Source organism: Ictalurus punctatus, unplaced genomic scaffold (genome assembly GCF_001660625.3).
Source record: "Ictalurus punctatus breed USDA103 unplaced genomic scaffold, Coco_2.0 tig00007256, whole genome shotgun sequence".
Classification (NCBI taxonomy): Eukaryota; Metazoa; Chordata; class Actinopteri; order Siluriformes; family Ictaluridae; genus Ictalurus; species Ictalurus punctatus.
The window spans coordinates 5,001-17,500 of NW_026521135.1; the positions used below are offsets into that span (position 1 = coordinate 5,001).

The window sequence follows — 12,500 nt, forward strand, 5'->3', positions numbered from 1 at the left end:
CCTAAGCTAGGAAATCTTAATTATCAAAATGAAAACTTTAAGAACCCGTTTGTTTACTAGGTCATTATTACTGCTTAATATCTAGAACCTGTTTAAGAAGCTGCGTATGAAGTGGGAACAAAAATGTGCCTAGAAGAGAACCTTGTGGGACACCGTGTTGTGATTTCTACAATTTATATCTAACTCTCTCTTTCTCTCTCTCTCTCTCAGGTCTGGGTTTCAGTATAGCGGGTGGTGTGGGTAATCAGCACATTCCCGGTGATAACAGCATCTACGTAACTAAAATAATCGAAGGCGGAGCGGCGCATAAAGACGGACGGCTGCAGATCGGAGACAAAATCCTGGCGGTGTGTTTAATACAGTGACGCAGAACAGCGTAGAAAAACATTTACTGGAATAACGACGAGATTCAGGTTACAGAAGTGTGACAAAACTGATCTTCAATCCAGGACATGACCACTAGGTGGCACTGCAGCTGTGGCTGTAAGAAAAAAAGCCTTTTCTATAGACCCTTTCAGTGAGACACCAAGCCACCTGACGCTGCTCGGTTATAATCTGACTGAAGAATCTATCGAGGAGTTCATTAAGGAAGCAGATTGATGTTAGTTTATCATCGTGGATTAGCATTAGCGACAGGGACTTTATAGATCCCGTATAGCTGTTCGACTAAACTAACTCTTAGACATGGTGTAACTGTAGAGTAGCACATACTGTATACACTCGTATCTCATAGAAACTCTGAGCGCTTGTACTGGAGAGAAACTGAAGGCATACAGGACTCTCCATGATTACAAACTACGTAAAGTTTCACGATGACAACGTCGAGGACGTCGTCATGGCACTGAAAGCCGAAGTGGTGCGCGTAAAACCCCCCACATGTGTTAGCTGAACAAAGTTAGCTAGCTTAAACGTGTTTGTTACAGGCAACTCAGTAAGAACATGACCTAGATATCTAGCGTTAGCTTGCTAGTTTCTTCATGTAGATTTTAAGTGAGCTGTGCACATTTGTCAAAACAATATAATTGAGGCGTGTTAGCTAACTAGTGAGCTAAGCCTGTTAAGAAGCTGTGATTAGTAACGTGTAGCTGTGATGAGTAACGTGTAGCTGTGATTAATAACGTGTAGCTGTGATTAGTAACGTGTAGCTGTGATGAGTAACGTGTAGCTGTGATTAGTAACGTGTAGCTGTGATTAGTAACGTGTAGCTGTGATGAGTACCGTGTAGCTGTGATGAGTAACGTGTAGCTGTGATGAGTAACATGTAGCTGTGATTAATAACGTGTAGCTGTGGTTAGTAACGTGTAGCTGTGATTAGTAACGTGTAGCTGTGATGAGTAACGTGTAGCTGTGATGAGTAACGTGTAGCTGTGATGAGTAACGTGTAGCTGTGATTAATAACGTGTAGCTGTGGTTAGTAACGTGTAGCTGTGATGAGTAACGTGTAGCTGTGATGAGTAACGTGTAGCTGTGATTAATAACGTGTAGCTGTGGTTAGTAACGTGTAGCTGTGATGAGTAACGTGTAGCTGTGATGAGTAACGTGTAGCTGTGGTTAGTAACGTGTAGCTCTGATGAGTAACGTGTAGCTGTGATTAATAACGTGTAGCTGTGATTAGTAACGTGTAGCTGTGATGAGTAACGTGTAGCTGTGATGAGTAACGTGTAGCTGTGGTTAGTAACGTGTTGCTGTGATGAGTAACGTGTAGCTGTGATGAGTAACGTGTAGCTGTGATGAGTAACGTGTAGCTGTGATTAATAACGTGTAGCTGTGATGAGTAACGTGTAGCTGTGATGAGTAACGTGTAGCTGTGGTTAGTAACGTGTAGCTGTGATGAGTAACGTGTAGCTGTGATGAATAACGTGTAGCTGTGATGAGTAACGTGTAGCTGTGATTAATAACGTGTAGCTGTGATGAGTAACGTGTAGCTGTGATGAGTAACGTGTAGCTGTGGTTAGTAACGTGTAGCTGTGATGAGTAACGTGTAGCTGTGATGAGTAACGTGTAGCTGTGGTTAGTAACGTGTAGCTGTGATGAGTAACGTGTAGCTGTGATGAGTAACGTGTAGCTGTGATGAGTAACGTGTAGCTGTGATTAATAACGTGTAGCTGTGGTTAGTAACGTGTAGCTGTGATGAGTAACGTGTAGCTGTGATGAGTAACGTGTAGCTGTGGTTAGTAACGTGTAGCTGTGATTAATAACGTGTAGCTGTGATTAATAACGTGTAGCTGTGATGAGTAACGTGTAGCTGTGATGAGTAACGTGTAGCTGTGATTAATAACGTGTAGCTGTGGTTAGTAACGTGTAGCTGTGATGAGTAACGTGTAGCTGTGATGAGTAACGTGTAGCTGTGATGAGTAACGTGTAGCTGTGGTTAGTAACGTGTAGCTGTGATGAGTAACGTGTAGCTGTGATGAGTAACGTGTAGCTGTGATGAGAAACGTGTAGCTGTGATTAGTAACTTGTAGCTGTGGTTAGTAACGTGTAGCTGTGATGAGTAACGTGTAGCTGTGATTAATAACGTGTAGCTGTGATGAGTAACGTGTAGCTGTGATTAGTAACGTGTAGCTGTGATGAGTAACGTGTAGCTGTGATGAGTAACGTGTAGCTGTGGTTAGTAACGTGTAGCTGTGATGAGTAACGTGTAGCTGTGATGAGTAACGTGTAGCTGTGATGAGTAACGTGTAGCTGTGGTTAGTAACGTGTAGCTGTGATGAGTAACGTGTAGCTGTGATTAATAACGTGTAGCTGTGATTAGTAACGTGTAGCTGTGATGAGTAACGTGTAGCTGTGATGAGTAACGTGTAGCTGTGGTTAGTAACGTGTAGCTGTGATGAGTAACGTGTAGCTGTGATTAATAACGTGTAGCTGTGATTAATAACGTGTAGCTGTGATGAGTAACGTGTAGCTGTGATGAGTAACGTGTAGCTGTGATGAGTAACGTGTAGCTGTGGTTAGTAACGTGTAGCTGTGATGAGTAACGTGTAGCTGTGATTAATAACGTGTAGCTGTGATTAGTAACGTGTAGCTGTGATGAGTAACGTGTAGCTGTGATGAGTAATGTGTAGCTGTGATTAATAACGTGTAGCTGTGATTAGTAACGTGTAGCTGTGATGAGTAACGTGTAGCTGTGATGAGTAACGTGTAGCTGTGATTAGTAACGTGTAGCTGTGATGAGTAACGTGTAGCTGTGATTAATAACGTGTAGCTGTGATGAGTAACGTGTAGCTGTGATGAGTAACGTGTAGCTGTGATGAGTAACGTGTAGCTGTGGTTAGTAACGTGTAGCTGTGATGAGTAACGTGTAGCTGTGATGAGTAACGTGTAGCTGTGGTTATTAACGTGTAGCTGTGATGAGTAACGTGTAGCTGTGATGAGTAACGTGTAGCTGTGATGAGTAACGTGTAGCTGTGGTTAGTAACGTGTAGCTGTGATGAGTAACGTGTAGCTGTGGTTAGTAACGTGTAGCTGTGATGAGTAACGTGTAGCTGTGGTTAGTAACGTGTAGCTGTGATGAGTAACGTGTAGCTGTGGTTAGTAACGTGTAGCTGTGATGAGTAACGTGTAGCTGTGATGAGTAACGTGTAGCTGTGATGAGTAACGTGTAGCTGTGGTTAGTAACGTGTAGCTGTGATGAGTAACGTGTAGCTGTGGTTAGTAACGTGTAGCTGTGATGAGTAACGTGTAGCTGTGATGAGTAACGTGTAGCTGTGGTTAGTAACGTGTAGCTGTGATGAGTAACGTGTAGCTGTGGTTAGTAACGTGTAGCTGTGGTGAGTAACGTGTAGCTTTGTTGAGTAACGTGTAGCTGTGGTTAGTGACGTGTAGCTGTGGTTAATGACGTGTAGCTGTGGTGAGTAACGTGTAGCTGTGATGAGTAACGTGTAGCTGTGGTTAGTAACGTGTAGCTGTGATGAGTAACGTGTAGCTGTGGTTAGTAACGTGTAGCTGTGATGAGTAACGTGTAGCTGTGGTTAGTAACGTGTAGCTGTGATGAGTAACGTGTAGCTGTGATGAGTAACGTGTAGCTGTGATGAGTAACGTGTAGCTGTGATGAGTAACGTGTAGCTGTGGTTAGTAACGTGTAGCTGTGATGAGTAACGTGTAGCTGTGGTTAGTAACGTGTAGCTGTGATGAGTAACGTGTAGCTGTGATGAGTAACGTGTAGCTGTGATGAGTAACGTGTAGCTGTGATGAGTAACGTGTAGCTGTGGTTAGTAACGTGTAGCTGTGATGAGTAACGTGTAGCTGTGGTTAGTAACGTGTAGCTGTGGTGAGTAACGTGTAGCTTTGTTGAGTAACGTGTAGCTGTGGTTAGTGACGTGTAGCTGTGGTTAATGACGTGTAGCTGTGGTGAGTAACGTGTAGCTGTGATGAGTAACGTGTAGCTGTGGTTAGTAACGTGTAGCTGTGATGAGTAACGTGTAGCTGTGGTTAGTAACGTGTAGCTGTGATGAGTAACGTGTAGCTGTGGTTAGTAACGTGTAGCTGTGATGAGTAACGTGTAGCTGTGATGAGTAACGTGTAGCTGTGATGAGTAACGTGTAGCTGTGATGAGTAACGTGTAGCTGTGGTTAGTAACGTGTAGCTGTGATGAGTAACGTGTAGCTGTGGTTAGTAACGTGTAGCTGTGATGAGTAACGTGTAGCTGTGGTTAGTAACGTGTAGCTGTGATGAGTAACGTGTAGCTGTGATGAGTAACGTGTAGCTGTGATGAGTAACGTGTAGCTGTGGTTAGTAACGTGTAGCTGTGATGAGTAACGTGTAGCTGTGGTTAGTAACGTGTAGCTGTGATGAGTAACGTGTAGCTGTGGTTAGTAACGTGTAGCTGTGATGAGTAACGTGTAGCTGTGATGAGTAACGTGTAGCTGTGGTTAGTAACGTGTAGCTGTGATGAGTAACGTGTAGCTGTGATTAATAACGTGTAGCTGTGATTAATAACGTGTAGCTGTGATTAATAACGTGTAGCTGTGATGAGTAACGTGTAGCTGTGATGAGTAACGTGTAGCTGTGATGAGTAACGTGTAGCTGAGGTTAGTAACGTGTAGCTGTGATGAGTAACGTGTAGCTGTGATGAGTAACGTGTAGCTGTGATGAGTAACGTGTAGCTGTGATGAGTAACGTGTAGCTGTGATGAGTAACGTGTAGCTGTGGTTAGTAACGTGTAGCTGTGGTTAGTAACGTGTAGCTGTGCTCTCTGTCTCAGGTGAATAACGTGTGTTTAGAGGACGTGATGCACGAGGACGCGGTCGGAGCGCTCAAGAACACGGCGGATGTCGTATACCTCAGAGTGGCCAAACCTAACAACCTGTACCTTACACACACCAACAGCTACAACCCTCCAGACCTCACCAGCAGTGAGTGTGTGTGTGTGTGTGTGTGTGTGTGTGTGTGTGTGTGTGTGTGTGTGTGTGTGTGAGTGTGTGAGAGATTGTGTGTGTGTGTGTGTGTGTGTGTGTCTGTGTGCATGTGTTATTGTGTGTGTGTGTGTGTGTGTCTGTGTGTGTGTGTTATTGTGTGTGTGTGTGTCTGTGTGTGTGTGTTATTGTGTGTCTGTGTTATTGTGTGTGCGTGTTATTGTGTGTGTGTTATTGTGTGTGTGTGTGTTATTGTGTGTGCGTGTTATTGTGTTTGTTTGTGTGTGTGTGTGTGTGTCTGTGTGCGTGTGTTATTGTGTGTGTGTGTGTCTGTGTGTGTGTGTTATTGTGTGTGTGTTATTGTGTGTGTTTGTGTGTGTGTGTGTCTGTGTGCGTGTGTTATTGTGTGTGTGTGTGTCTGTGTATGTGTGTTATTGTGTGTGTGTTATTGTGTGTGTGTGTGTGTGTGTGTGTGTGTGTGTGTCTGTGTGCGTGTGTTATTGAATTTATTATTTAAATAGAGCTTAAATCAGAAATGAGTATTTTATGTTGCTATAGTAACCATTTTTATTTATTAAGTGTGTTTCTGATCACACCAGTTTATTTTTCCTTTTTAATAAAAAATCCAATTGAAAATGTAACAATGGACCAAATTGCCAAGCGTGTTTAGTCACGTGTGTGTATGTGTGTGTGTGTGTGTGTGTGTTCTCCCCCAGCGTATTCCTCTCACCTGGACACGGATCTCAGTCACCCCAACTTCCTGGGCTCGGATTACCCACAAGCCCTCACGCCCACGTCCCCCAGCCGCTTCTCACCGGTGCTGCACGGCATGCTGGGAGACGACGACGTGCCCAGGTGAGTGGTGCGTTCTGGGAAGCAGGAAGTACATCTCGGTGATTGGGTCATGTTCCTGACGTCTCGTCTGTGTGTGTGTCAGAGATCCGAGGCGTGTGCTGATCCACAGAGGGTCCACGGGTCTGGGCTTTAACATCGTCGGGGGCGAGGACGGAGAGGGAATCTTCATCTCCTTCATCCTGGCTGGAGGACCAGCGGATCTGAGTGGAGAACTGCGCAAAGGAGACCAGATACTGAGTGTGAGAGCAGACACACACACACACACACACACACACACACACACACATACTCATGCACACATCTAAAGTCATCTGTCTGCAACATAGCTGTTTTCTATTAAAATATTGAATGTGTGTCTGTCTGTGTCTGTGTGTGTGTGTGTGTGTCTGTGTGTGTGTGTGTCTGTGTGTGTGTGTGTGTCTGTCTGTATGTGTGTGTGTGTGTGTGTGTGTGTCTGTGTGTGTGTTTCAGGTGAACGGTGTTGATTTACGAGCTGCGACACACGAACAAGCCGCAGCGGCGCTAAAAAACGCAGGACAGACTGTGACCATCATCGCACAGTACAGACCTGAAGGTAATACACACACACACACACACACACACACACACACACACACACACACACACATACACACACACAATAACACACGCATACAATAACACACATATACACACACACACACACAATAACACACACTCACATACACACAAACAATAACACACACACATACAATAACACACCCACATACACACACACAATAACACACGCATACAATAACACACACACACATGCACACACATACAATAACACACATATACACATATACACACACAATAACACACACATGTACACACACATACACACAATAACACACACGCACACATACAATAATACACACACATACACAATAATACACACACATAAAAACATATATACAATAACAAACACACATACACAATAACTTGTGGATACATACACATACACAATAACACACAAACACACACAAAATATCTCACACATACACAAATATATATGCACACTATCTAGTTGATATAATTTTTTTAATGACTGCTGTGTGTGTGTGTGTGTGTGTGTGTGTGTGTGTGTGTGTGTGTGTGTGTGTAGAATACAGTCGATTCGAAGCTAAGATCCACGATCTGAGAGAGCAACTGATGAACAGCAGTTTGGGTTCAGGAACCACCACGCTGAGGAGTAACCCGAAGCGAGGCTTCTACATCAGGTACACACACACACACACACACACACACACACACACACACACACACACATGTACAGACTGTATCAATTCTCATTATATCATATCGTGAATTTTGTTATTGAAATGGTTGAGTCATTTCAGTTTCTCGATTCATTTGAATCGGTTCAGTTAAAAATGATTCGTGTTAAGCTTTAGCCGAAATCTAAAGCAGATAAAGAACATCTTGAGAAATAATAAATGACTTCATAATCATTGATATTTTGTTATTTTATAATGTGTTTATCTGTGTTTAGAAGTTTAAAAGTATTTTTACACTGATCCGCTAAAAGACAGACGAGTGATTCTTGGGCATTAGTGAAATGACTCACTGACTCATTTACATGACAGGTTCACTAAGGTTCAAAATGTGGTTACAAGAAATGTTTTATCGCCCCCTAATGTTCTGGAGGTTAGAAAAGAAGAAAAAATATCTTCTTTATTTAACGAGTACAATATTGTGTGTGTGTGTGTGTGTGTGTGTGTGTGTGTGTGTGTGTGTGTGTGTTTCAGAGCTCTGTATGATTACGATAAGACAGCGGACGGCGGGTTCCTCACTCAGGCTGTGAGTTTCCGTTTCGGTGACATTCTCCACGTGATGGACTGCAGCGATGAGGAGTGGTGGCAGGCGCGAAGAGTCGGACCTCAGGGGGACAACGAGGACATCGGCTTCATACCCAGCAAGAGGAGGTGTGTGTGTGTGTGTGTGTATGTGTGTGTGTGTATGAAAGTCAGTGTGTGTAATCAGTGACCTGAATGAATGGCTCATTTCGTCCTGCTCTGTCGTTCTCTCTGCTCAGGGTCGAGAGGAAAGAGTGGTCCCGTCTGAAGTCAAAAGATCGGGTAAGAGCTCCATCATCGCCATGGAAACAACAGAAGAACCTTTAAAGTGAATAAAATGTCCTCAGTGTTCCTTTCTGTTTTATCGAGTGAACATTGTGTACATTCGTTTTTTTCTACACGTTACATGTATTTATTCTGTTGTGTTTTAGCTGTGAGACGTAATGAGATACGTAGTGAGAGGAAGTGAGACAGCAAGAGGAAGTGAGATGTAGTGAGAGGAAGTAAGAGGAAGTGAGACAGTGAGATGTAGTGAGAGGAAGTGAGACAGTGAGAGGAAGTGAGACAGTGAGAGGAAGTGAGACAGTGAGAGGAAGTGAGACAGTGAGATGTAGTGAGAGGAAGTGAGACAGTGAGATGTAGTGAGAGGAAGTGAGACAGTGAGAGGAAGTGAGACAGTGAGATGTAGTGAGAGGAAGTGAGACAGTGAGAGGAAGTGAGACAGTGAGATGTAGTGAGAGGAAGTGAGACAGTGAGAGGAAGTGAGACAGTGAGAGGAAGTGAGACAGTGAGATGTAGTGAGAGGAAGTGAGACAGTGAGAGGAAGTGAGACAGTGAGAGGAAGTGAGACAGTGAGATGTAGTGAGAGGAAGTGAGACAGTGAGATGTAGTGAGAGGAAGTGAGACAGTGAGAGGAAGTGAGACGGTGAGATGTAGTGAGAGGAAGTGAGACAGTGAGATATAGTGAGAGGAAGTAAGAGGAAGTGAGAGATGGATGATGTAATTGGATTTTGGATTTTGTTCCTCGGGTCATTTGTTTTGTATCTCTGTTGGTTTTACAGGATCGCAGTCGAGACAGTTTAGGATCTCAAGGTAGGTGAAGGTTAATAACTCTTTATATTCTTATACAGACTGTAGACTTCCATCACCTTCGATTCCACAGTGACTCTTCAGAACATCTTCACAGAATCTCTTGGTCACGTCTAGACACTAGAACAAATGACCAGCCGATACTGAACAATCAGACACACCCTCTCCTTTTCAGAATTCAGAACACGTCTTAAAGTGTACCTGTACATATGTTCACCTGTTCACCTGTACACCTGTTCACCTTTACACCCGTTCACCTGTACATCTTTACACCTGTTCACCCGTTCACCTGTACATCTTTACACCTGTTCATCTGTACACCTGTTTGTTTGTCTGTCTAGTTTACTGTTAGATTCTTTTTATTTTTTTAATTTGTTACTTTATATATTGTACCAGTTTATATGATCTACAGCATGGTATCTAAAGATCTAAATATTTCCAATTTCAGAGTTAAAGGAGAAGATTGGAATTATTAGCGCCCCCTGCTGTCTGATAAAAACGTTTTTGCAGTATATTAGAATATTAATATCGGCGTTACAGACCACACCGTCACTGACCACAAAGCTTTCGTTTGTTCTCTGATTTCTTCAAGAGAAAAAATCACATTATTGCATGTGATTGTGTGAGTGTGTGAGTGTGTAGTTGTGTAGTTGTGTAGTTGTGTGAGTGTGTAGCTGTGTGGTTGTGTGGTTGTGTGAGTGTGGTTGTGTGAGTGTGTATCTGTGTGGTTGTGTGAGTGTGAGTGTGTAGTTGTGTGGTTGTGTGGTTGTGTGAGTGTGTAGTTGTGTAATTGTGTGAGTGTGTAGTTGTGTGGTTGTGTGAGTGTGAGTGTGTAGTTGTGTGGTTGTGTGAGTGTGTAGTTGTGTGGTTGTGTGAGTGTGAGTGTGTATTTGTGTGGTTGTGTGAGTGTGTAGTTGTGTAGTTGTGTGAGTGTGTAGTTGTGTGGTTGTGTGAGTGTGTAGTTGTGTAGTTGTGTGGTTGTGTGTGTGTGGTTGTGTGAGTGTATCTGTGTGGTTGTGTGAGTGTGTAGTTGTGTAGTTGTGTGAGTGTGTAGTTGTGTGGTTGTGTGAGTGTGTAGTTGTGTAGTTGTGTGAGTGTGTAGTTGTGTGGTTGTGTGAGTGTGTAGTTGTGTGGTTGTGTGAGTGTATAGTTGTGTGGTTGTGTGAGTGTGAGTGTGTAGTTGTGTGGTTGTGTGAGTGTGTAGCTGTGTAGTTGTGTGGTTGTGTGAGTGTGTAGTTGTGTGGTTGTGTGAGTGTGTAGTTGTGTGGTTGTGTGAGTGTGAGTGTGTAGTTGTGTGGTTGTGTGAGTGTGTAGTTGTGTGGTTGTGTGAGTGTGTAGTTGTGTGGTTGTGTGAGTGTGAGTGTGTAGTTGTGTGGTTGTGTGAGTGTGTAGTTGTGTGGTTGTGTGTGTGTGGTTGTGTGAGTGTATCTGTGTGGTTGTGTGAGTGTGTAGTTGTGTGAGTGTGTAGTTGTGTAGTTGTGTGGTTGTGTGAGTGTGTAGTTGTGTAGTTGTGTGAGTGTGTATCTGTGTGGTTGTGTGAGTGTGTAGTTGTGTAGTTGTGTGAGTGTGTAGTTGTGTGGTTGTGTGGTTGTGTGAGTGTGAGTGTGTAGTTGTGTGGTTGTGTGAGTGTGTAGTTGTGTGGTTGTGTGAGTGTGTAGTTGTGTGGTTGTGTGAGTGTATAGTTGTGTGGTTGTGTGAGTGTGTAGTTGTGTGGTTGTGTGGTTGTGTGAGTGTGTAGCTGTGTAGTTGTGTGGTTGTGTGAGTGTGTAGCTGTGTAGTTGTGTGGTTGTGTGAGTGTGTAGTTGTGTGGTTGTGTGAGTGTGTAGTTGTGTGGTTGTGTGAGTGTGTAGTTGTGTAGTTGTGTGAGTGTGTAGTTGTGTGGTTGTGTGAGTGTGAGTGTGTAGTTGTGTAGTTATGTGAGTGTGTAGTTGTGTGGTTGTGTGAGTGTATAGTTGTGTGGTTGTGTGAGTGTATAGTTGTGTTGTTGTGTGAGTGTAGTTGTGTAGTTGTGTGAGTGTGTAGTTGTGTGGTTGTGTGAGTGTGTAGTTGTGTGGTTGTGTGGTTGTGTGAGTGTGTAGCTGTGTAGTTGTGTGGTTGTGTGAGTGTGTAGCTGTGTAGTTGTGTGGTTGTGTGAGTGTGTAGTTGTGTGGTTGTGTGAGTGTGTAGTTGTGTGGTTGTGTGAGTGTGTAGTTGTGTAGTTGTGTGAGTGTGTAGTTGTGTGAGTGTGTAGTTGTGTGGTTGTGTGAGTGTGTAGTTGTGTGGTTGTGTGAGCGTGTAGTTGTGTGTTTGTGTGAGTGTGTAGTTGTGTGAGTGTGTAGTTGTGTGAGTGTGTAGTTGTGTGGTTGTGTGAGTGTGTAGTTGTGTGAGTGTGTAGTTGTGTGAGTGTGTAGTTGTGTGGTTGTGTGAGTGTGTAGTTGTGTGTTTGTGTGAGTGTGTAGTTGTGTGGTTGTGTGAGTGTGTAGTTGTGTGAGTGTGTAGTTGTGTGGTTGTGTGAGTGTGTAGTTGTGTGAGTGTGTAGTTGTGTGGTTGTGTGAGTGTGTAGTTGTGTGAGTGTGTAGTTGTATGAGTGTGTAGTTGTGTGGTTGTGTGAGTGTGTAGTTGTGTGGTTGTGTGAGTGTGTGGTTGTGTGGTTGTGTGAGTGTGTAGTTGTGTGGTTGTGTGAGTGTGTGGTTGTGTGGTTGTGTGAGTGTGTAGTTGTGTGGTTGTGTGAGTGTGTGGTTGTGTGGTTGTGTGAGTGTGTGGTTGTGTGGTTGTGTGAGTGTGTAGTTGTGTAGTTGTGTGGTTGTGTGGTTGTGTGAGTGTGAGTGTGAGTGTGTAGTTGTGTGGTTGTGTGAGTGTGTAGTTGTGTGGTTGTGTGGTTGTGTGAGTGTGAGTGTGAGTGTGTAGTTGTGTGGTTGTGTGAGTGTGTAGTTGTGTAGTTGTGTGAGTGTGTAGTTGTGTGAGTGTGTAGTTGTGTGGTTGTGTGAGTGTGTAGTTGTGTGAGTGTGTAGTTGTGTGGTTGTGTGAGTGTGTAGTTGTGTGAGTGTGTAGTTGTGTGAGTGTGTAGTTGTGTGAGTGTGTGAGTGTGTAGTTGTGTGGTTGTGTGAGTGTGTGGTTGTGTGGTTGTGTGAGTGTGTGGTTGTGTGAGTGTGTAGTTGTGTGGTTGTGTGAGTGTGTAGTTGTGTAGTTGTGTGAGTGTGTAGTTGTGTGAGTGTGTAGTTGTGTGAGTGTGTAGTTGTGTGGTTGTGTGAGTGTGTAGTTGTGTAGTTGTGTGAGTGTGTAGTTGTGTGAGTGTGTAGTTGTGTGAGTGTGTAGTTGTGTGGTTGTGTGAGTGTGTAGTTGTGTGGTTGTGTGAGTGTGTGGTTGTGTGGTTGTGTGAGTGTGTAGTTGTGTGGTTGTGTGAGTG

At 43.7% G+C, this 12,500-nt stretch overlaps 1 protein-coding gene across 1 annotated transcript in view; it reads left to right on the forward strand.

Moving 5' to 3' along the window:
- The window catches only part of LOC108261710 (disks large homolog 4), a gene marked incomplete at its 5' end in the record, with an annotated part of 19,850 nt that overhangs the window by 1,307 nt on the left and 6,043 nt on the right, over nucleotides 1–12,500 (forward strand). The window contains 9 exon segments of the mRNA XM_053679358.1: nucleotides 211–347; nucleotides 5,204–5,354; nucleotides 6,071–6,209; nucleotides 6,292–6,448; nucleotides 6,681–6,783; nucleotides 7,336–7,450; nucleotides 7,979–8,155; nucleotides 8,266–8,308; nucleotides 9,088–9,118. Coding sequence (XP_053535333.1) covers nucleotides 211–347; nucleotides 5,204–5,354; nucleotides 6,071–6,209; nucleotides 6,292–6,448; nucleotides 6,681–6,783; nucleotides 7,336–7,450; nucleotides 7,979–8,155; nucleotides 8,266–8,308; nucleotides 9,088–9,118 — 1,053 coding nt within the window.